General features: G+C 40.9%; 1 protein-coding gene across 2 annotated transcripts in view; it reads right to left on the minus strand.

Annotated features, from left to right (window-relative positions):
* Nucleotides 1-5,602: 5,602 nt before the first annotated feature.
* Nucleotides 5,603-25,445, minus strand: part of IARS1 (isoleucyl-tRNA synthetase 1) — a 103,479-nt gene continuing 83,636 nt past the window's right edge. For both annotated transcript variants that reach the window (XM_060271486.1, XM_035106206.2), the window contains exons 28-35: nucleotides 25,270-25,382; nucleotides 24,255-24,350; nucleotides 22,787-22,963; nucleotides 19,859-19,970; nucleotides 18,131-18,256; nucleotides 13,694-13,834; nucleotides 12,702-12,854; nucleotides 5,603-6,304 (exon numbers count right to left, since the gene is read on the minus strand). In XM_060271486.1, the coding sequence (XP_060127469.1) occupies nucleotides 6,222-6,304; nucleotides 12,702-12,854; nucleotides 13,694-13,834; nucleotides 18,131-18,256; nucleotides 19,859-19,970; nucleotides 22,787-22,963; nucleotides 24,255-24,350; nucleotides 25,270-25,382 (1,001 nt within the window). In that variant the 3' untranslated portion in view covers nucleotides 5,603-6,221. The remainder of the gene's footprint in view (nucleotides 6,305-12,701; nucleotides 12,855-13,693; nucleotides 13,835-18,130; nucleotides 18,257-19,858; nucleotides 19,971-22,786; nucleotides 22,964-24,254; nucleotides 24,351-25,269; nucleotides 25,383-25,445) is intronic.

Raw genomic sequence — 25,445 nt, forward strand, 5'->3', positions numbered from 1 at the left:
AATGCTGCCCCGTGTCTCTCTGTGACTTACTGTAACAACTTCATGGTGAGCTACAACTATCAGACCTCTTAGCCCAAGATCAGGACTAAGTTTAAAATCTGGGTGCTTAAAGAGGAGGATGGAGTGGGCATACCACGTGGAACTCTCCTTTCATTGAGCCTATGCCCTACCAGTCTCTCCCCTGCCCCCTGTAACAACCTCATCATCCGAGGGCCATGCCCCCACTTCTTTCCTCATGCTGCATAATTCACAGAGGTCCAATAGCCAAAGTTATTTCATTCCTCCCTGCCCTCTCTCAGTGCCTAACGCTCTTCCATCAGGAGCAAAGGGCTTGTTCAGCAGAGTTCAGCTCTGCCAGGCTGCTGGATGCAGTTTATATTTCAATGAGATGAGAAGGATGGGATGCTGTATTATTGCATCAGTTAAAAAGTGAACAGAAAAGGTCATGGGATTGCTGCCAGGAGTGAAAGCAAAAAACGCTTACAACAACAAGGGCATGCCTGGTGCTTGAAGTATTTTCTGCAACGGGGAGAGGAGGGTGGGGAGGGAGAGGGAGAGAGAGAGAGAGAGAGAGAGAGAGAATCATGTCCAAAATGGAAGTGGCAGCAATGGGGCAAGAGAGCTGATTCACACAACACACACCTCTTGAGAGGAGGTTAATTGAAGCACATAAATCCTAAAGAATCTCAGGGCAGTTCAAGTAACTATTTTCAGTCCTAATCTAGGTGAACACATGGAGGGCACTGACAAAAAATAAGAAGTAGGTTAAGTTAAGGAGAAGGGGGGGGGAGGCTATGGCACATTTCAGGAGAACCCAGGAGATAAGATAATTGTATTCTTTCCTGGAAGGAGTAAGCAGGGAAGAAAACCTAAAAATGGGAAAAGAAATAAAAATGTCCAATGTAATTTATTAGTATTTCTTCTAATGTAGCTATAAGAATGCAACTTTGAGGAAATGCCAGTTCAAAATAGGGTTCACATTTTAAGTTGAAATCTTTTTTTTAAAAAAATATTTTATTGAAGATTTCTTAATTTACAAAAATACTGCATTGTCTCTTTTTTCAAGTTGTGTTTTCTGCAGATCAGTTTCATTTGCTGTAAGATCTTGATTTGTCTGTATAGGTAGAGTCTTCTCTGAGATCTCTAACCACAACAGTATATATGGGAGAATGAATTTGGACTGGAAACAAATGTCCTTACTTAAGCCACATTCACACCATACATTTAAAGTGCTAAGATACCACTTTAAACAGCCATGGCTTCTCCCCTTTAAAAATTATTTCCCTGTATATTGGGGTTCCCCTAGGCTTGCTGATACATCTCTTTTGTACATGGATGGTACTATTTTGGCTATGTAATGGTCCACACCATGAGTCTGCTATTCTATATTATATAGGATTAGCTATTTGGTCTAGCAAAATGTCATTGCGCTGGTTCTTATTGAGCCCCTCTCCCTCTTATAAGTTTCATGATAACACACAGAGGTTTGAAATGGATAAGCTCTCATCTGAGTGGAAATAAATGGTCTACATTACTTTCAGACCCAGAAGCAGCTGAACCTTGCAACAGTAGACTTGCAACACTTATCCATGTTAATATTTTCCCCCTTGCTTTGTAAAATGTTAATTGGGAAACTCAGGTACGTGGTTGTGCCCTGCACTTGTGTGACACATGAGAAGAAAAGGCATTTCTTTGGGTGACTAGCTACTAAAAAGCAGCACAAAGAAGAGAAGCTGGTTCCTTTGTTGCATCTTTCAGCATAGCAGCCCCAGACCCAAGCAGAATGGCTTCTTAAAACGTTTCCTTTTGTAGCTGTTTGTACCTGTGAACTATGGGGTGAGTTTAGCTTAACCCATGGAGCCTCTTTCAGATTGCTAGCAGAAGATGCTTCTTGACAAGAAAGACAGCCTTTGGCTTCCTTGAAAGATGAGCCCTTGTGCAGCACTGTCACTTGAAATGAGAGCCTCTCAGCCTTGCATTGCTCTCAATTAGCATAGCAACTGAAATGAGAGGAGAAGCACCTTCCAGCTCCATCTGAAGGTTGGAACATTTGCCTCCCATACATAATATGAATACAAAATTCACTGCATGATAAGGAAACAGGTGACATTTAAAAGGTTGTAGCAAGTCAGAATACACACACACACACACACACACTATCCCCACCCCCACCCAGAGCCGTAGCTAGGTGATCTTGCGCCCCTGGCAGAACTGTCCAGATTGCACCCCCTAGTCATGGACAAATTAGCTCTTCTTTCCGCCTCTCCTCCAACCCCACCTCCCCCCATTCAATTCATCCTCTATTTAAACCCTTTTCTTATGAGGCAATAATCGATATTTTTATTTATAGACATATTTATGTACATATTTTTAGCCGATTTTGCGCCCCCTCCTTGCCTCTCACCACGCCCTAGCTACAGCCCCGCCCCCACCAAAGCGAAGCATTTATGATAGAAGGGTGGGTGAGATCTTCTGGCATCCTACTCATCCTTTCCCACAAAATTCACTTGTGCCTTGTCAAGTGGGCCTTCAAAATTAAGTCTTTGAACATGGGTGTAATCTCCGCAAGCCACCACAGATCTATAGCCATCAGTTCTGGACCTGGTGCAGAAGTCAGCAAACTTCCAGTATTTATCTAAAATATTTCATCTTGCCTTTCATCCATAAGATCTTCAAGCAAGAAGCAAGAACCTAGTTTTTTTGGGGGGGGTTTAATGCCCACAAAACATCCCTGTTCAGTCACAGGGTCTCTAGGGAAGTCACAGTCCCCCATGGCTCAGATGTATAGCCCACATCTGCCAGGAGCAAATTATTATTATTACATATACAGTATTATCGCTTATTATTATGGGTCCAATTTTCTGAATATCCTCTCATAGATGCTATGCAGGTTTACACTTGGGTATTCTGGGACAAAACAAAAACAAAAACCCTCTGGTGGCTGATTCCACATTTTTGAAAATATAACTTCTAGCAGCCTTGGGAAGGGACTTTTCCTAGTCATTGGGAACATGTGTGAGTTTTCTTCCCCATGATCACAACCAGTGTATTTATATACATTGAGAGAAAAATAAGCAGCAGGTTCCTGTGTTTGAGGTGGCTCCAAGTGGCTTACATTTTGTATACAGGACCAAGGGTACTGTTGGGATTTCTAGGTTAAAAGAACAGTGAGAATAGCACTCACATTTATTTGAACACATCCCCATTCCTTGCTCCCATCTCCGGAAGGGTAGAGGCCCCACTTCAGGTCTACTATATGCTACCACTATTTATAGTATAACACCCAGAATCTGAATGGCAAGGGATTGTTCAGCATCATCAGGTTCCTTCTACCCTAGCCTGTCCTCCAACATGTCAAAATTCAGAAAGAATATTTCTCTCAGGGTAAACTAATGTTTCATATAGCATTAGCATAGTGCTTCTCACTGAAGCCATCAGAATAATAATAAAAAACCTGTGGACACAGAGAATAAAATTAAACAGATGTTTGGGGGTTTATTTTTCAATGCAGAGCATACTTATCTCGGGTAAAAATCTAGGGAGCCAGTTTTGGATGTATTTTATACTGGATGTAAATTGAAGGATATGCTCCATTTAAGGTATTCTGTTCTGCAGGGTAAAGTCTATTTTTGGCAAGAAGCAGCATCATATGTACTTTGAGTCAGTAAAGGGTTTTGTTACGGATTATCTTTTGCCGCTGGTAACCCTGGTAATTCCAACCCAGCATTACTTTGAAGCCATATTCAATGTACAACAGTTCTGCCTCATCTTTAATAGCATGTGTATGGCTAATGAAGCTTTTAAAAAAGAAGAAGAAAAAGAAATAGTGTGCAATAATTTTCTTTTAAAAAGTTAAAATGTGTTCCACACCTTATCACTTTCATGTTCATGGGTTTATTAAATTGCAAAGTTAATAAAATGGCAGTCTATAGGCATGTAGGGTTGATTGTATTTCTAAAAGTGAAAATCCTGGTCAGGGGTACCTTTATCTTTTTACAGCAAAATAAGTTTGCCATTAATCCAAGATCTAATGTCACAGAAAAGCAAACCACTGTTGACATACTTATTTATATTTGAGAAGTTGCATGCTAAATTCTCAAAGTATTTGTATACTTGCAAATTGTTCCACGCTCCTTTCATTGACTACAATGTTTCCAACCTAGTGATCCATCTTCAATGACAAAATTAATTTCATCTAATAGTTGCCTTTAAAAAGCCACAATTTGGCTGCTTGCAGAAAAATCCCCTCACTACAGTTTATCTAAGTATATCTCCACATCCTCCTCCCTGAAGCTAAAGAGCCTTCTCCGCAGGCTTCAACTATGCTTCTCCCAGTTGTAGTCCCAAATGGGTAAGTCAAACAGCCTGAGCTTCTACTGTACCCAGTCTGGAGCTTCAGCTCCTTAGAACAAGGTAAACAGACTGCGTAACAGGAGAGTAGTTGTCCTCTGTGGCTAAATAAGCAATAAACATACCTTCCATTTGTTGTCCCGCTGAAGTGGCCTTCCTGTTTGTTGCTGCCAGCCTCCTCTTGAAAGCCTTTGGGCTAGGCTGATCTGCACTGGTGGACACTGGACAAACAATGCTCCACCCAAGAAACATACTAGCTTGAGGGGGGAAAGGCCTAGGGCAAGTTTGTTGCTTCTCTTCCTGTGTTGCTTGTTGCCTGTCTGTTTTCCCCAACCCCAGCTCTCCCTCTTCCTTTAAATTCTCCCCACCTGCCTCCACTCCTATCCACAGCTGCAGCCCATCAGACTCATTGGGTTAGCAGACAAGATTGCAGACCCCTGTGTACTTTCCAACCATAGCTGCCCCATCCCACCAGCCTGCTGCAACACTTAGCAGGGTGATCTCTGTAAGGAGCCAGAACCAGGAGTAGATCAGCAATAAAAACACACACACCAATGTTAGTGAATTCTTGATTCAAAGCTGCCAAAACAGTGCAGGCCTAGTGATCACAACAACTCTTCCCCGTAGGTCTTGCCCCCAATAAGGCAGCTGCAAGGACTAGAGGTCCTTGCTTTTCCACCCCTCCCTAAGGCCCCTCCCCTGGTTCCTTCCCCAACAGTCTATGGCTCTGGCACCTTGTATCTCATTGCTCCACCCTCTCCATTTCTCTGCATGTAATGGGAGACCAGGGGGAAGGTGAGCTGGTTGCAGCAGGAGGGAGATACTCCCTGGCTTCTTCAGCAGCCTGCCTCATAGCTGCCTCTTGGGTCCCCTCCTCTTCTGCTTCTGAGCCTGGACTGCTCTCTGCCCCAGCCTCTTCCTGCTCAATAAACCCTGTTGCCTCTTCAGCTTCTGCCACCTCCTCCTCCAAGTCTGCTCCCTCTTTTCCTTCTGACCATGCATGGTCGTTCCACCACCAATCCCCGGCATCTTCAGAACCAAGAAATATTCACAAACTGAAAGCATTTTTTAAAAATCAGCAAAAGCAAAGCACACTAAATTCTATCAAACCTACTTGGCAAAAAACAAAACAAAAAACCAACCAAACAATATTTACCTAGCTACAGTCTTGGTATCCATGGCCATCCAACACTCCTCTTTAAGACCAGCAAAGTCTTTCTTTAGTTAACCATTAAATCAAGTAATGCAGCCATCTAGATAAAGCAATTTATTGTTCAAAATCATGGATATTAGAGAATGTGTGTTAATACATACTTCATGAATAGCCTATCAGCATTACTGAAAATACATCAGGTTACTCTTATTTAATTAGGGTCCAAGCCAACATAGCATAGTATGAATGATGCAGAAACAGAAACATTTGAAAAACTGAAGATAGCCTCTCTATAAAGAACAGACAGAATAGCAATACTGAGGTACTCATCTCAATTTCTTTCAGGCAACTGCATAGATCAGGCATCCCCAAACTGCGGCCCTCCAGATGTTTTGGCCTACAACTCCCATGATCCCTAGCTAACAGGACCAGTGGTCGGGGAAGATGGGAATTGTAGTCAAAAACATCTGGAGGGCCGAAGTTTGGGGATGCCTGGCATAGATCCTTCTGAGCATTTGAGAATGGGTATTACTCTGCATAGCTTTTAAATATCTCGTAACATAATGATAAATCACTGTATTTTAACCTAAAGCAGCATATTACACATGCACTGATAGAAACACATTCCATGTAGTGCTCCTGTTGTTCAAATCACCCTAAACACTTTGGGGATTCTACCCCAATTGCTATTCAGATTTCTCCGTGAAGTCCTAAGTGTTCAACATTCAGCTGTTGTTGGTGCAGCATGAACATACACCGTCTTCGTATTTAAAGTTTTCATGGAGGTATTCCTTGTAATCTCTGAAAGAAAAGAGAACATTGAACATTATTTTAAAATTGTGCATCCTACCGTTCATGACCCAATGGTGCCAGGCTGGGTTGCAACATACACAGGGCATAAAAACAATCCATCTCATATAGCATACATTTTAAAAAGTCAGGTTTTTGTAATACAACAAAGCAACAGTTATTTTCTTAATGAAGCTTTATCATATCGAAGATCATATCGAAGAAAAATATGGAATTAGATTTGCAATCATCTAGAACAAGAGTTACAATTTATTTGTTAGGTGTCAAAATCAAAATGAGGACTTCTATGTGTACCTTAACAGGTTTTATATTAATGTTCCCTACCTTTCCAATTCTGCTCTGGTGTCAGAGACACATGCCTGGGTCACAGCAAGTCCTTTTTATCTTAACATTGACATCAAGCTACTTTGAAAGCGTCACCAGGAATCTACAAGATAGATGTACTGGTAAACCCAGACAGCGAACAGGTGCATCCACCTGGATCAGTTATAGGCCTGATATATGTGTCACCTTAATGGCATATGAGCTGAAACATTGAGTCTGCTTCCCTCATTGGTAACCTCTGAATAGAAGGATTTATGTGGAGTAAATGGGCTGGCTGATGTGGTTACTTTCCATGGCAATGTTGCCAGTCCTCATGGAAGGTGTGACACTCACAGCACTTCCTATGGAGCCTCATCTGGCCTTTGGCCAGCTGTAGAGTTGCACCTCAGTGTGCTTAAGACCCAACCTAAATTTTGCAGTAGGCTGCTCATTTACCTGAAAAATTAAGGAAGAGATCTATAAGCTAAATCTCATCTCCATTTTGCAGTCCAAAAATCAAAATTAGGAATCCTCTTAAAAAGCTAAACAATATGCCACTTCAAATATATCACTTGTTTCCTCAAACATTATACTTGAAGTTTTAATGTTTTTTCAATTTGTGTTATGGAAATAATTCAGGTGGTGACTCAAATAACAGTAGGCTTAGGCAATGTATTGAGAGAACTTGATGGCAGCTTCAGCCGGTGGTACAGTGGTACCTCTGGTAGCGAACGGGGTCCGTTCTGGAGGCACGTTCTCAACATGAAAAGGCCGCATCCTGAAGCACCACATCTGTGCACGTGCGTGACATGATCCAGCGCTTCTGCACATGCACAAAGTGTTATTTAGTGCTTCTGCGCATGCGTTGAACCTGGAAGTAACCCGTTCCGGGACTTCCAGGTTCGGCGCGTCCATAACCTGAAAAGACGTAACCTGCAGCGGACGTAACATGAGGTATGACTGTATATTGTGGGTGAAACCGACACCACTCCCAAGTCCCTCTGCTACCAGCGCGGCTTTCAACATCGGGCTACTGGTAGCAGAGGTACTCAGGAGGAGCAACTGTTTCACCTGCGATATACTGCCAGGTGAATCTACCATCGCTCTACCCCTCATACCGCAGAGGGAGGAACAAGCTGTATTGCAGGGCTGATTCAGCTTAGTCCTCCCTTGGCTTCTTTAAACTGCTCCCGCTCCCCTAGCTGAGCCCCGATACCTGACCAGAGAGGCATGGGGCTCGCTCAACTGGGGGGCAGGGGCACTTAAATGCTCAGCTGGGAGTGGGGGTGGGCTGAGGCCAATGCAGCTTGTTTTTTCAACACTGTGATATATCACCAGGCCGTGATGTTTGGCTTGGTGATACACTGCGATGTTGAAAAGCTGATATAGCCCAGCCCTAAAGAACAGGCCAGCTGAAACTGATAGAAAATGAACTGAAAGACACAGAAGGTAAAAGCATAAAACCTGCCTCTGAATTTACTTATTTAAAGAGTGTAGTTAGCAATATGCCAGTATGCAAAATAAGCCTGCAACAAATAAATCATAGCCGCAAATGATTCGCATTGCAATATGTGCACAATTGCTTCATAAAGCAAAGCTGGCCATCCTGACATTGGTTTCACCATGCTTTAATGAGTTCTGTCACCCTGGGTAGACACAGCATCTATAAACAGATAAATTACATCACTCGGCTTCTTCTGTTATCATAAGAGCAGCACAGAAAGATATCTGTGGGGAAGAGTGTATTAGGTCCAACACAGCATATAGATCCAACTCGCATGCCAGAGACAGGAAAACCTAGCCCTCCAGCACCACCAGAGCTTTCTACAGATGTTCATAGAATCATAGAATAGAATCATAGAGTTGGAAGAGACCACAAGGGCCATCCAGTCCAACCCCCTGCCAAGCAGGAAACACCATCAAAGCATTCCTGACAGATGGCTGTCAAACCTCCGCATAAAGACCTCCAAAGAAGGAGATTCCACCACACTCATTGGCAGCAAATTCCACTGTCAAACAGCACTTACTGTCAGGAAGTTCTTTCTAATGTTTAGGTGGAATCTTCTTTCTTGTAGTTTGAATCCATTGCTCCGTGTCCGCTTCTCTGGAGCAGCAGAAAACAACCTTTCTCCCTCCTCTATATGACATCCTTTTATATATTTGAACATGGCTATCATATCACCCCTTAACCTTCTCTTCTCCAGGCTAAACATACCCAGCTCCCTAAGCTGTTCCTCATAAGGCATTGTTTCCAGGCCTTTGACCATTTTGGTTGCCTTCTTCTGGACACGTTCCAGCTTGTCAGTATCCTTCTTGAACTGTGGTGCCCAGAACTGGACACAATATTCCAGGTAAGGTCTGACCAGAGTGGAATACAGTGGTACTATTACTTCCCTTGATCTAGATGCTATACTCTAGATCAAAGGAAGTAATAGTACCACTGTATTTCGCTCTGGTCATAAAGTAAAGCTGGCCATCCTGACATTGGTTTCACCATGCTTTAATGAGTTCTGTCACCTTGGGTAGACACAGCATCTATAAACAGATAAATTACATCACTCAGCTTCTTTTGTTATCATAACAGCAGCATACAAAGCTATCTGTGGTGAAGAGCATATTAGGTCCAACACAGCATATAGATCCAACTCGCATGCCAGAGACAGGAAAACCTAATCCTCCAGCACCACCAGAGCTTCCTACAGATGTTCATGTTGTTACCAGGTATGGGGCAAGCTTCCATTCATCCCTTTTCATGAGTTCATGCCTTCATAAGGGCCACAAGTCAGAACCTGGACCTTCTCAGCACTAGACCAACAGGTAGATCCCTCTCTCTCTTTTGGGCCCTAGAAACAAGTGGCGCCACTTTCTTTTTGTAATTTCTGCAGTCTCACTGTTTTTGAAAAATTTATTTGCTATCCTCATGCCAGAAATAAGAGTGTGGTGTCCTACCAAGCACCGTTTGTGTCAGATAAGATTTATCATCTTTTAAAGCTGCCTCTGGAGTATCATGTTCAGAGGATTAGAAATCACCACCTGACTATAATAGAAGATTCATATAACCAGACTGCCACATGAATACCATTAGCATTTAAATTCCTGAGCTGATAAATGTTTGCTGTCCCACACCCTCCTCTCCACCTATAGAAGTCCGTATCTCACTCATTTGGTATGCAGATATTTATCAATTTACAACAAATCTTATGCCAGGGTACGGTAGATAAGGCGCCATTGCCTCTCAGTTGAACTGGACAATTTATGCCTCTGCACAAACTGGGGAAAAAATAAAATAATAAAATCAGTGGAACCATGTAGTTGTGATAAGAGCCTGAATTTCACACACAACTGATTCCCCCCCAACCTATTTTGCAATGCAAATTTCAAGAGATATGCTGTTTTCATTAACTATGATGCTGCAATTGTTGTAAATCTCCTGTCAAACCTCAAACTGTTTACAAAACTGCTGATGCTATGAAAAAATGCTAAAGACATGATGCTATGAAAGACTGGCTATAATTAGCACCAAAGTCCCTTGAATTTTCTAATATATGCAAAGAACATAGGGGATGAGATGGGGTAAGCCTCATTTCATGCTGGGCATTGGAGAAAGGCACAAACAGCAGGAATTTCACTCACTGGTCCATCCTCCTTCAATGCTTGGAGCAAAATGACATGCTCTGTTCAAACAAACATCATCTGTACAGTGAAGATAGAGCGGGTCAAAACTGCACTTACTGGCCCCACCCCATAACCTATGCATTCAGAAGCTCTTGTACATTTAACAAAGTAGAATCCCAGAGCATGCATATACATCATGATGTGTCAACAGTCTTTCTTTCTCTCTTAGTTTGTGCCAGGAACTGAAATAAGAAGATTCATGCTGCTTGACTTCATGAAAAGCTTGACATAGAGCAAGACAACACCTCATCCCTGACTCAGGTTCTCTGTGACTGCAGAGTACCATATCTTATACTGTATATCGGAAAAACAATCTGAGATTGTTATGATTGTTACCAACATCTATCTGTGCCATCATTGCGAAGGATCACTCAAAATGCTCTGCCATTCCATTTTATCCATAAACCCTGCTTGAAGCCAACAACAATTTCTCCCCTAGACACGTCCATAAGTTTCTGAAGACTACATTATGGTTCATTACAAAATGTTTTTCATGAGACTTCAAGTAAATGAATAAATATCTAACAGTGGCCGGGTTTGCAAACGAAATGATGGCATGAATACGCAGATTCCTGCAGACAGACTTGCAACTGCTTTGCTTCTCTCTCTCCCCCCCCCCAACTTTTTTTATTCCAAGGTTTGGCTTAGCATGTAGTCCAAACGAAGGTTCATGGCTCACCTCCCTAACAATGAGCTGCCAGCAAAGAACAAAACCAAGCCACAGTCTGGCTTACCACATTATGCAAACAAGATCACTGGCAGCATTCTCAAAATAACCGCTGCCAATTTAATGCTAGATTTTAATATTCACACACTCATCAATATGATAAATCAATAGCTCTTACTGTTTAGACAAATGCATTTTGCTTTTTAAAGCGCTTGTTACTAAATGTACGGCACACTTTAAAAGAAGTTCACGTCATGTTCCTGATTGAGTTAACTGACATGCTTAATTGTAGCAAAAGTTCCTCAAGTAGTAGTAGAATTTAAAAAAAAGAATAGGGTATTTTCTTGAATGAGATCTACACATATTTCAAGTGGACAATATCTAATTACTATACATCATAGTGTTTGTCAGTTATTTTACCAAGTCAGTCATTTTACTGAGATAATTGTCAGACAATCTTCATGGAACATTTACTGTAATAACTTTTTTCTGCTCTGCACTGACAGAAGATGAAAATCAACTTTGTTCTAGCATTAAAATGCAATATTCAACTCCTCTCACGTTTTCTCAGGTCATCAAGATTTCAAGTACTGCCTCATTTTCCATTTACACAAGTTGCTGTGTTTTGTTTATGCCTTTTTCAAATGCTTTAAGCTTAATGAGATAAAATGTCTCAATTTCAGATGCTTTTACGTGTTTAAATAAGTATACAGTAACCACTTTATTTGAGAAAACAGTCACAGTAACACTAGGGTTGCAAACCTTAAGGGAGCCTGGGACACCTGTTGTATTTTCAGATCTTAATTTTGTTTTGATTAAGACAGAGGCCTGACAGGCCTCATAAGGACAGCTGCTGTGGCTGCTGCCCAGCAAGGACTGGGGTATTTGGGGGAAAGTTTTGTTCAAATATTACTGATATTAACCTTTTTTGTATTTTTATGTGTAAATTGTTTGATTCTATGATTCAGTTTGGTTATATAGTTTTTAATGTGTTTTATTTATTTTTATGACTACTTTGCTATTGTTTTAATTATGTAGATCAGGGATGTCCAACAGGTCAATCGCTGGTGCTTAGTTTTAACTAACTGTTGTGGTGGCAACTCTGCTTTAAGGTTCTAGTTTTCCAAACTGGGATTCTGTTAAATACTTCATTTAATGGTGAGATACCAGTGGGCAAGTTAATAGGTAAGGCCTTGTCACTTCTTGCTTTGGCCAAGTGACTTGATCCAACCCCAGCCCCGTACTTTGCTGGGGGTGGGAATTCAGTAGGGCTTACTTATGAGTAGGCATGGTTAGGATTGCAGGGAATGACAGAACAACACAAGTTTTTACCAGGTATCCCACAGGGGAGCTGCAGAAAGACTGTAGTTGGTCAAGGGACGCATGCACTCAAAAAGGTTGAAAACCTCTGCTTTAACAGATTGGTTTATCACCCCAATGAGAACTAGGCCAATGTATGCAAAAGATGTGTGAAGACAGGACTGTTTGAAACACTAGCAGGGGCTCACATGACTGACTGCTCCTCTGCACAAAATCTTTCTGTGCACATTGGACATTTACATCATGGGAAAAGGTTGTAGCTGAGCCTTCTCTCTACCATGCTGGGGTATTTTTGTTTATTAAAGTATCTAGGATGTTTTTTTAATTATTAAAACAACAAGAGTCACCAAGAGCAGTATGAGACTTATCACAACATGAAGCAATGTAAACCTGAGTCGCATAAGGACAACTCCCTCTGCTTACCTTCTGTTAGCGCTTCATCCAGGAACAATTTTAGCCGTCTGCTTCTGAGTCCAAACACTTTCCCCGTTTCATGCAGAAGCCCTTGATATGTGAGTCCATTCTGACCAACCGGGTTTTCCATTAAAAGAGTTCCCACCAATCCATTCAGACACTCTGCAGGAAACAAGTTATGATGATTCTCAGCAGCGAAAAGAAACAAAAGTTTTCCTTATGTCCCACAGGCATGCATTTCTCCTATACCCTCCTAGAAATCTGATGCCAGCCTCAGGCTGTAATCCCATGTGCACTTAACCAGGAGTAAACCCCATTAAACACATGGGATTGTATGGGGGTGCACTATCATTTATAATTCATACCCCAAGCAAGGCTGGAAGTTGGCTGCCCTGTGTTAAGAAAGGATCTTGCAATGCTTTTCTATTAAAACTACAATGATATGGCAATATAATTTGTCTAGCATAAATGTACAACATCTACATAATTTGTGAGAACAAGATTAAGTTTATAACTGAACTTGCTCAAGACATGAGAAGTTTATGAGTGTACATGTAATGGGATTGTCGAGTAAATGCGTCTGTTTTGCACACATCCAGAACAGCTGCTTTCCAGTATATCCTTGAGCTGGTCTTGTTACGGTAATTCTATTCTCAACTCTAGAGATAAGTTCGTTTTGTCTTCATATGTTCTATGAAAACCCCAGGCTCCAACTTACTGTTGCCTTCCCCCGCAATATCACTTCAGTTCTTTACCTTCCCTCCCTCAAAAACAAAAACAAAACAAAACTCCAGCATGTCAAAACCTTAATAGTATTACTTTTGGGGGAAGAGGCAGAAAGACCATGACCTGTGCCTGTTTAATCGTGTGATGGGGGTCATATGTAACCACAGCAACTGGAAACAGGAAGCAGCCATGCCTTTAGCTATATTTCAAACGAGGCCCAAGATTTAAGTTGCAAAAAATAATTTGATCTCGTATCATATGATCAGTAAAATTACCTTGTGGTTTTGCATTCACTAGTTGTAAATTGATATACTGACAGAGAAAGCCATCAAGACTGTTCAAGGCTGGCACTGACCCCGCAGTTACATGAAGCATCTTTCCACTGAGACTCAGCAAGTCTGTTTGGTTTTTCAGTTCTGAAAAGAGAAATCCGACTGCTATAAGCAAACCAACATGCAACAACTCTCCCAGTTGTCACTTGATACTGGTCAGCTGCTTACAATAAGTTTGCTTTCAGATGCAGTTCACAGATTGTTGGCATCCATCTGTCTCGAGAGACAATGGAGTGAGCCTCCGGGGGTGAAGTCAAACTGCTGAAGAATCACAGCACCTGCTGTGGCTGCAGATACCAGTAACTTGTAACAGCTACCTCCTGTATTGCTTTTGCTGTGTTAGCAGCACCAAAGTGACCTCTCCAGGGCATAAGCCTGGGCAGGGCGTATGGAGTTCACAGATACTCCTCCTTAAACTGGAAACATTTTTGTCTGGTTATTTGTATTCACTTGCGGGGAATATTTATAGTGCAGTAGACATTAGGCGTTGTTGAACTCCACCTCATGTCAGCCAGGGGCAGAGGAAGGGGGATGCAGTGCGTGCGGGCTGCCCCGGGTGTCACCACTGGGGGTGGTGACAAAATGCCGGGCTGCACTCACTGCGGGGCCTGCAGTGCGCCTGAGTCATGTGTCTCTCCTGGGAGAGATGCAGTGGCTTGGGAGCGCACCAGCTCCACGCTGCACAGATGGTCCACCCGCTGCCTCCCCCGCCAGCTGTAGGGTGGCTTAGTGGGAGGAGACAGGTGGCTCGTCCTGTCCTTGCCCCGCCCATGGGGGCGCCACCACACCACAGGTGCCCGAGTGGCTTCCTCCTTCGCTGATGTCAGCCCCAGTTGTCCGCAAAGCCACAGTTTTGCCAGCCCCAATGTATATGGCATAAAGAGATTAAGATTAGAAAGCATCTTTGGACTGGATTGATGTGCCTGGCTCAGGACGTCCTACATTGCAAAGTCTGGGCCATTCTTATGTTACTAGGGTGTCAAGACTCTCAGTGTTGCATCCTATTTCTGCAAGGAGAAGTTCCATTCGAAAGAATTCTAAAATCTTAGTGAGAGGGTCAATAAGCATATAGATAGAGGTGATCCAATTGGAACTGTGCAGTTAAGGCTTTCAAAAAGCTTTTGATAAAGTACCGCACCCAAAACACCCGAGTAAGTCTGGAAGTCATGGGTAAGAGCTACTGATCCATAGCACAAGGAACAGGAATCAGAGGGTAGGAATAAATGGACAGTTCTTCTAATGGAGGGTATAGAAAGTGAAGTTTTCCAAATATCCATATTAGGACCTGTGCTTTCAGAATTGTTCACAGTTTATCTAGAAATAGGAGTGAGCAGTGAGGTAGTTGGGTTTGCTGAGGACACCAAATTGTTCAAGTGGGTTAAAACAAAACGAAGATTTCCATGTAAGTCTATCATTACTGTCGAGCCTAACGTATCACACAAGATTCTGCGAGGGGGGACTCCATGCATGCTGTCCTGAAATCCTTCTAGAAACCATTTTTTTAAAAGTTATTTATTTATTAAAGTTATCTTCCGCCGTTCCTCCCAAAGGAGTCTCTTGCTTATTTTGCCCCTTTTGATTTTTTTTTAAGTGTGGTGTCTAGAAGGACAACGAAGACTGCTAACAATGGGGAAGACATTTATGAATGCATTTATTGCATTAAGAAGTATTGCACAAAAGGATTTATTTGCTTTTTTTCATCTGCAGAAGGCGGAAATTCTGACAGCATCAGACTAAAGGTCTAGTGCTTGAATAAATTTACCTGCAAATAAGGATGGCACACCCAATCATTATCAGTCCATGAACTGCAAGAAATGCCATATTATTATTTACACAACTCAGATTATCTACACATTATGTGAAGGTGCCATAAATCGGGGTGGGGATCTGTCAATACAAACCACTCAAAAAGCAATTCCCACACCTTTTGCCCTCTCGTGCCTATGATATTTTAGAGAAGGTGTATCAATGAACTGGTGCCATCCTATGTGAACATAAATCACAAGTCTTCCAAACACTCTGAAATTAACTTGTTAATATTTATACATATGCACACACACACACATATATATGAGGGTACAGGTAGGTAGCCGTGTTGGTCTGGATCGAAGTAAAATAAAAAAATTCCTTCAGTAGCACCTTAAAGACCAACTAAGTTTTTATTTTGGTATGAGCTTTCGTGTGCATGCACACTTCTTCAGATACATATATATGAGGGATAATACAGCAAGAATAATTTTAAGTTCAGATCACTTGAATAGATCTTCAACTTATTTGAATAAATATCAATTGGGAGATGTTACAGAATCTTACAGAGCTGCATTTTAAAGCAAGTCAAGAGTTACAAAAAATCTTTCTATACATGTGTGGAATTATGTGGAGCAGAATTCATTTGTCCATACTTTTATATTTAGAAAAATCACATTCTAAGACATGCAAATTAGTCTGCCTCTCTTTGTCTGCCAAGCAAAACCACATAAGCAGATACATAATTTGGAACATGAGCTCAATATTCAGTAAAGGTGCTGTAGCTGAACATTTGGTTCAAAATGCTGAGTGGACCAGAGATAAACCTTCCCAATGACCCTCATCACTAAGTGATGACACAGCAGATTCAGCTGTATTGCTTTGTGCTTTGTGGCTTGATGAGCACATTGCTCTTTGTGCAGGTTTGTTTTTTACTCCAAAGATAATGGCACCATGCATCTTGACACAGCAGAGAGAACAATACAGCTCAAGATGATCCGGGCAAACAAGAAATCACTTTAACAGTTTAAAAAATGAAAAGTGCTTTCCTGTTACCTGACCGTTTCATCTTTTTCATGTATAGCTTTCTCTGTTAACAACATTAGGATATTAAACACAAAAGCAGAAAAAAATGTAGAATCATTCTATTAACTCTTCTGTTTCCTAAACCCTATATTTACATTGCATATGTATAAGCTAAAACTGCCAACATCCGGTGTAGACCACAATTTAGTTTTATATAGTAGGGAGATAAACTAAATATTGGGCAGGTTTTTGCACAATCAATAGATCTCCCCCAAAACACAACTAGGCACTGCTTTCACTGTGAGCTTTCATCACATAGACAAATCTGATTGGTTGCATCATTACCGTTGCTAGGAAGAAGGCCAATCTGAAGGGTGAGGAAGCTTCAGCCAATCAGGCTTGTGAGAACAGGCTCCCAATGAGTATTTCTACCACCACAATCAGAATATAAAGGGCTTGCCAAGAAGCAGCCACCTACATATGTCACTGAGAAGGAAAGCACTTTTTACAGTGGAGAAAGGTTTTGTTAATAGCTCCCCTCACTCAGGCTCACCCCTAACTGCTGTTTCATCTTCTTCTTAATATCTATGGTAAAAGCTACCCAACAAAACCAATGAGATAAGTATGTGTGAGCAGTATAAAACGTCTGTAAAGTGTGACACTACTCATGTGCTATGCAAAGTATACTCAAAAACATGTTTCTGAAATGTGCATGAAAGCCTTTAAGCAAAGTACTAGTATGAAACTGTTTGCTATGGCGTATTCAATTTCTCTTAAATTCTTTTTAAAAAAGAAGAAGAAAAAGTTGACAGCTAGGACACCAGCAACAAGGGGGCTCAGGAAACCTCCATAGGGTCTATGTGTTTTCCATGTGTTGCTATAGGATCAGCAGTTTCTTTTTTTATATAAAAAAAAAACTTTAAAAGGGTAACAATGGCGACGCAACACAATATGAACATAGTGTGAATTTTTTTACTCAGATCTTTTTATTGCAACAGTCATGTTCTGTTTCTTGTCACTGGAAAGTTTTATGTGTCAAAATTATTGTCTACCTGTTTAAGAGAAAAAACAAGTTAAAACCTAAAGTGTATTTTAACAAAATTGTTCTGTATATACAAGTCTGGAGATCTTCAAACCTCCGTATGACAAAACACTTCAAAGTGGCTACAGCAGAGAAATGGCTTTATGACAGCTTTAGAATGCAAACCACATATGTTCTAACTATATCAGAGTTTGAAATACTACCACACCTTGTTCTTCTGGGTTTAAGTAGCCAAATAAGGAGTCAAAAAGCACACTCCTGAACATTCCATCTGAAATTGAGCGAATTTACCACAGAAGCAGCCTTCAGCAGGATTTTTTAAAATACAATTCTGGAGTTGTTTATAACCAGTTTCAACAGTGTATAAACGTCTTGTCAAAAAGTAAAGTAAAACACAGGTCCAAGACTAGGCATACTTCCAAGGAGATTTTAATTTTAAAGCAAGTGTCACCTGTGCTATAAAACTGGAGTAATAATAGTTTCCCCAAAACATGCAAACACACACAGACCGTGAGAAGTGTGTGCTCCTTGCACATGAGCCCTCATCACACTTAACCACTACCCACCTGTTTTTCCATTGAAAACCGCTAACTTTGAATTTTCAAGACCAAAAATGCATGAAATGGTGTTAACAAGTTTGGCGAAGTCTAATGTATTATCTCCTTTGGGATTTTCCAGCAACACTGTACCAGCTGGAAAGAGAAGCACAAAGCAGCAATTGTAAGAAACCAATTTTGTTTAATCAATTCGTTGTCAATACTGTTACACCTATACCAGTGATGGGCAACCTTTTGAGCTTGGTGTGCCAAAATTAGCCAAAAAAAACCTGAGCATAACTCGGGTGGTGTGTCACTTCAAGAAAAAAACCATAATTTCACGATATTTATAGTTTAAATAACAAAAATGTATAATTGTAATATATAACTGTAAACCAAAAACTAATTATTTAACCAAACCAAACAAAAAAACCCTTATTTATCACAAAGTGCCCAGAGTTGTTGAGCTTTTTGGGGGGAGCTGCTGACCAAGGTTTTGGAGGCTTTTGGGGGGGTGCAAAAGTTGCTTTGCTTTTGGGGGGCTGCCCCAAAGCTGCTGCGCTTTTTTGGGGGAAAACAGAACAGAAATAAATGACGAATAGTACCTTCGCTGGAACTAACACACATCACCGACATAGTCTGCCAAAGCGCCAAAAAACCCAGCACAGAACGGGTTAAAAAATGAACGCTGTTACTCCCAATCATAGTCTGCCAAAGTGCCAGAAAAAAACAGCACAGAAAGGGTTAAAAAACCAATCTCTGGCTACCAGCAGCAACAACAAAAAATCCAGGTTTTAACAGCGGAGACAAGCTGTAGCGTGAGGAGGAGCGGGAGAACAAATGGGGGGGGGGACAACAACAACAGTGTGAATGGGCCAATGGGGCGCGTGCCAGCAGTGAGGGCTCTGCGTGTCACGTCTGACACGCGTGTCATAGGTTTGCCATCACTGACCTATACTGTAAGGGGGGGCAGGCCAAGGGAACAAATGTGGCTCTTGGGACTCTCCTTGGCCATTTCCCCTTCCCATTCCTTCTCCGTACGTCCTCAACTGATTTTGCCTGGCTGGAATGTAGGCTAATGTACAAAGGCAAAGGTCACATCCATTGCTGCACCCATCATTGCCTCCCATCCTTGGCATGAGGCCCTCAGAGGCTCCCCACAAAAGTACAAGGCTCTCAGGTTGAAAAAGACACACACACACACCGCTGTGAATACACACCTATTGTGTGAATACATTTACCTAGCAAGTTACTTGAATTGCACAATTCTTTCATCTCATCCAGGAATTATATCAGAGGTTTAAAAAAACAAAAACCTTCTTTAAAATTGACACTAAATAACCAAACACAATGGTTCAAATGATTAAGATGCCTAAACACATTTCTCAAGGTTGACTTTGTTAAAAATATTTAAATTGATTTTTTTTAAAGAAAATTGTCAGGATTAAAACATACGTAAAACTAATTCAATGGAGCCAAAGGAGGTTGAAACTGATTTTTCTTGAATGGTTGCTCTCCACTGCACATAACAAGGCACATGAGAAATGGAAACAGCTTCCAAAAGCCGTTTGCGTTCTGGCACAGGGGTCAAGCTTTCAAAAGGAAGAAGTCTTATTAAGGATATTCAAACCCTTTGTGTGAGCTACCCTTTGGGTCCTTGCCATAACATTTTTTAAAAGCAGTTTTTGATTTTTGATGCAGCAGTTTCAAAGAAGACAAATGACAGTAACTTTCAGAAATAGTTTAAGGAATTCCTACCTTGCTCTTTCCCATTCACAGAGATGTTCAGATTGACATAAGCACATGCTGGCTCAATGCGATGATTCAGAGCACCTTTGGCTAGTGTAATTTCCAGTTCTGATCCCTTCAGCTAAATAAACAAGCATTACATTTTCTTAAAATTAATATTCTAAGAGGAGACACTCAAACTATTTCCCCTCAGAATTATTACAACTTGGAAATGCTGCAGGGATGATAGTGACAATAGTTGTAATTTAACGCTGCTTCATAATAAAAGACTGCAATACAGTATGTTAGCAGAGGCAGCCCTGGTGACCTTAAAAAATATAATATTTGCAATTTATAAGCCAGCAAATAAACTTTTAAGCCTGCAGAAAGGTTAAATGCAGGAAAAGAGCCTCTTCCCCAATCAGAGGAAGACCGAAAGGAGTCACAGCAGCACATGCAGGTAACATTATGAAATGCCATTTCTGGGTCTGCTAATGTTGGCCACTAGGGGGCAATTGTTACTACCCATTAGCCACCAGGAAACTGTCAAATTTCAAAGCTGAATTAAGAATTCTGAATACTAAGAAAGTGTGGGTGCAAAGCCACACACACAAAAACCTTCACAGCTACCATGCAAGTGTTAAGGCCCATTTCCCCCAAAACGTTATATTTTTATTTATCTGGGTGCACATAGGACTGAAACCTGTAGACTTAAACCTGTAAAATGCCTTAAGTAACATTCCATTATTAAATGCAAGTAGGGTTTCTTGTCCTTATTTTCCTCACAGTCTCATAGATAGCCAGGGGACCCTGTCTTCAGCAACATGGAGTATGAGAGGCTGAAAGGACAGGGGGAAGTCACTAAAAAATGAGGCAGTTGCTTGGATTTTTGCGGTTTCATTAATATTCATTGCACCCTGATTTGCATCAGTATTGGTTCTAAAGCAAGGTTTTGGTACTGCTTTCGACTTTTTACTTTTCTCATATATAGCTTTATTTTCCAGAAGGTAGTAGGTTGTTTAAGGCAGGCATAGGCAAATTCAGCCCTCCAAACGTTTTGGGACTACAACTCCCATCATCCCTAGCTAACAGGACCAGTGGTCAGGGATGGTGGGAGTTGTAGTCCCAAAACATCTGGAGGGGCGAGTTTGCTTATGCCTGGTCTAAGGTTTTTAGGCTTAACTGAAACAGTATTCTAGCCTAAGCAACTAAAGAGCTTTTGACCTGATAAAATGAAAATATGAAAAAATTGCAAGACTCATCTATTCCATTTAGATCAGCCATCTGTACATACACCAGTAAAATTAACGTAGAATTTGCTTTTTCAGGCTGTCCCAGAACTGCACACATTGTTGCTCAGTATCTTGCATTAAACTATTATTCTCACCAAATTACATTTAAAACTGTATTCATCACAATGAATGGGACTGCCACCAACATTTTGCAGATTTGCCTCATTTTAACTGTATGAACAAATTATTAAATGACTATACACTACTATTTTCATATGTTTCCAAGTTATTTGCTAATGAAGTAATACAGGAATTATATTCTGGGGGCTTTGCTTAGCTTTCTACAAGGTCATATCAATAGACAAATACATTTACATTTCTGTTAGGGAACTTCATAGATTACAAAAAAAGTAAATGACTACCTCCTTTAAAAGGTAAAGGGACCCCTGACCGTTAGGTCAAGTTGCGGACGACTCTGGGGTTGCGGCGCTCATCTCGCTTTATTGGCCAAGGGAGCCAGCGTACAGCTTCCAGGTCATGTGGCCAGCATGACAAAGCCGCTTCTGGCGAACCAGAGCAGCACACGGAAACTTTGTTTACCTTCCCGCTGGAGCGGTACCTATTTGTCTACTTGCACTGCGTGCTTTCGAACTGCTAGGTTGGCAGGAGCAGGGACCAAGCAACGGAAGCTCACCCAATTGTGGGGATTCGAACCGCCGACCTTCTGATTGGCAAGCCCTAGGGCTCTGTGGTTTAACCCACAGCGCCAGCCACATCCTTTAAGGTACACAAAATAACAGTTATGTTGTGCAGTTTAAGTTCGTTGTGCAGCTTAAAAGAAATAGGCAACTTCACTGACCACCTTTTATCTTTCAAATAATTTCAAGACATGCATTGTTCTATTTTTTAAAAATCTACTATTTGATGTAAAAGAAAAAATAATCTATGGTCTTTTCACACTTCTATACTGTGCTACCCAGTTGAATTCACTCTATATTCAGGTGAGTAAAATATATCCAACATGTGCACTGGCCCAGCAAAAGACTTAACTTTGAAGAGTAATGTAATTGGCATTTGCTATTTATAAGCCATAACCTATGCCCAATAATACATATTGCTACATTTATACAATACTTTGCTTTCATGAAGGATGGAGTTAGACCACATAAAGGAGCCATCTGCAAAACATGGTGTTCCTGTGAAATACCCAGCTTACAGGTGACATCCACATGATAAAAAGTGAAAGGTAGGTTGAGAAAGCACTTTTTATGTTGGCAGTGGCTACAATAAGCACAGAAATGTAGCTCTTAAGAAACATTTCAACAGATACTACCCCTGTGGATTAAGGCCTATCAAGGTCAGCATTAAAAGAGACTCCTGAGCATCATTGGAATTAATTTGCTTTACTTGAAATCAGTAGATACAATCAAAAAGGTAACCTACAACATGCATTTCTGAGTTTTAATTTTGTATGGTAGAGATGATTAGCTGAAATGCAAAAAACCAAGAGGGTTTTTAGTGCTGGTTATGTAAGTCCATGCTGACCAGTTTTGAAACCACTTGGATGATTTCTGTGACTTCCTGAACTTAAAGCTGGTCATATAATATGAACATCTGAAACGGATATACCGAGTCTGGTCCAATAAACATTTAATGTGAGGCAATGCATTATTCAGATAATGGGGTGAGGTGAATATTTTCCAAAGAAATTCTTGCTTATTCTTACCTGGGTTTTCTCTTGAATAAGCACTTCCTTTGAGGTAGGCACTGGGTATGGCTTCAAGGCAGCCTTTATTGTTGCAAAAATGAAATCTGTATGTTCCTTAATAACAGTATCAAGATAATCACCTTCTGGATGAGCACGGTAATACACTGTAATCTCATCCGTTGGAACAAGATTGCGCTGTAACAAAATCAGCAACCCCATTGAGTGAGCAATAAAGATTATCTATAGCCAAGTATTTGCAACCAAAAAGTAAAATGTTTTTTTTGTATAATCAGAACAAAACACACATTTAAAAAGTCAAGCATAATCATAGCAAATATTCAGGCAAGCAGAAAAGCATCTAATTGCATATCACATGTTAGTTTGTCTTAGCCAAAGTCCAATGGCACTCTACAAAACAGTTTTCTTCAAAATAAAAAAGATTTCACCAAGAAAAACAAAAATAAAGGTATTCTGCAATGAGCAATTGCTTTTTATATTTAAGAATGCAAACAAAAAGTAGAACTGACTAACAAATACTGTCCTCAGATTTTAAAATATTAACCAAATGAACACAATTCTGTTCTGGAGGAGCCTGCAGTTGATTGAGCAATGGCATTTATAGTTCTTGTTATCTTAATAAAATGAGAAGTCACCTTCACACACAATTACCTATGTCTCGCTCATTTTTTAAATAATCTTTTCTAGTCTCCTTTTATAGCCATCTGTTCTTCATGCATAAAACTAGACATTGTGAGTGCAGCTAACAACTGAGAGAGGCCAAAGCACTGCAGGCCAACACACAATTGCCAAATATACTTGAAGAGAGTCACAGTTTATAAGTGTTTATACGCTAATGCCAGAAAGCCTCCAAGTAAAGATGCATGAACTGGAGTGTTTGGTCTTTAGAGGATGACATTCATATACTCGACATAAAAAAAATCTGATGGAATGGAGAATGGAGATACGACTGTATCTCTGGATCTAAATTCTATAGGACAGGGAACAACAGACTGGAGGTGGTGTCACTCTACGTCAAAGAAAGCCTTGAATTCAACAAGCCAGATATCCCCCAAAAGGTAGACTCCTCCACAGAAGCATTGTGGGTAGTGACACCAGGCCCAACAGTGAGTGGTCAAGCTATCAGTCAAAGTGGGTAGAAAAATGTTTTTCTCCCTCTCTCATAACACTAAAATTTGTGGACATTCAGTGAAGCTGAATGCTAGAGGATTCCGGACAGACAAAAGATAGTACTTCATAACACAGCACATATTTAAACTATAGAATTTGCTTCCACACGAGGCAGTGATGGCCATCAACTTGGATGGCGTTAAAAGAGGATTAGACAAATTCATGGTGGGGAAGGTGTTCTAGCCACAACAGCTGTGCTCTGTCTCCATGGTCAGAGGCAGCATGCTTCTGAATACCAGTTGTTCGAAACTACAGGAGGGGAGGCTGCTCTTGTGTTTCATTTCCCGAATTTACTAACCTTCTTTCGAAGTTTCTGGATGCGATTTATTACTTCACGTGCAACACCTTCATCGACCATAGACTGATCGGGAGTAACATCCAGGAGAACCAAAACCTAGCCAGAAATAAAAGTAGATGCTAAAAATACAGTACCTTGTTTTATAACAACAATCATGGACAGTTACAGATAGGTAGCCGTGTTGGTCTGCCGTAGTGCATGCACATGAAAGCTCATACCAATGACAAACTTAGTTGGTCTCTAAGGTGCTACTGGAAGGAATTTTTTAATTTTGTTTCAATCAAGGACATGTTCATGTGGATTGAGACAAGAGAAACTATGTTTTACAAGTTAGAGCTAGTTATTATTAACTCAATCTGTGTTGTTCTTTTGAACTGTTACAATATATACACTGCTAGAGACATGCACAATGGGGCACACTAGGACAACCCCATGCATGGTGTTCTTAACTTTTTGCCCTGATGTCAGTAGTGACAATACATGTTGTGGTGGTAGTGATGGGGTGCTAAGCAAACTGCAGGTCTTTAGATTTTAGCTGAGTATAGCAACTTGAAAATGAAATAGCCAGCCACAGGATCAGAAAAAAACAACAGTTAACTTCCTGCAGTTATGGAGGATGTCATTGCTTAGACTTGCAAAGCACTCCTCCTCATTTAAGCTATTGCTGCAATGACACAGCTCCTTCTCCAAATTCCAGCCATTTTTTTGTTCTGCTCTTCTTCAATTTATCTGCTCAGTTCTACACTTCCTGCAATTGCTATAATACAATTATGTCCATTTATGATATGGAACAGAGGCCAACTGTTCTATGTCAAACATTCCCCTGAGTTAGTTCAAAATCCTTGCATGAGCCTAAGCAACTCTTTGGATCACTGTTTCCTGCCATCTCGAGCAGATATGCCATAATGGTGTGGTATAGGTTCTATATTGCAGAGGCACTGATCCACAGCAACTAGTGCTAGCAAAATGAATATCTGGATTTCCCATCATCATCACTAATCACTACATTCGATACCTGAGAATCAGAATGTGCTTCAAATTGGGCAGATCCTCCTTCAGTCTGGTTAAAGGTGTACATCAGACGGATATCTTCTTCATGCAGTTCATGTCCTTCTACAACAATGGTGCCTGATTCATTTAAACCAGAGAATTACCTTTTTTATATTGAGCAAGCGTTCCAAGCATTCAAAA

The sequence above is a fragment of the Zootoca vivipara genome, chromosome 2, assembly GCF_963506605.1.
Source record: "Zootoca vivipara chromosome 2, rZooViv1.1, whole genome shotgun sequence".
Taxonomy (NCBI): domain Eukaryota; kingdom Metazoa; phylum Chordata; class Lepidosauria; order Squamata; family Lacertidae; genus Zootoca; species Zootoca vivipara.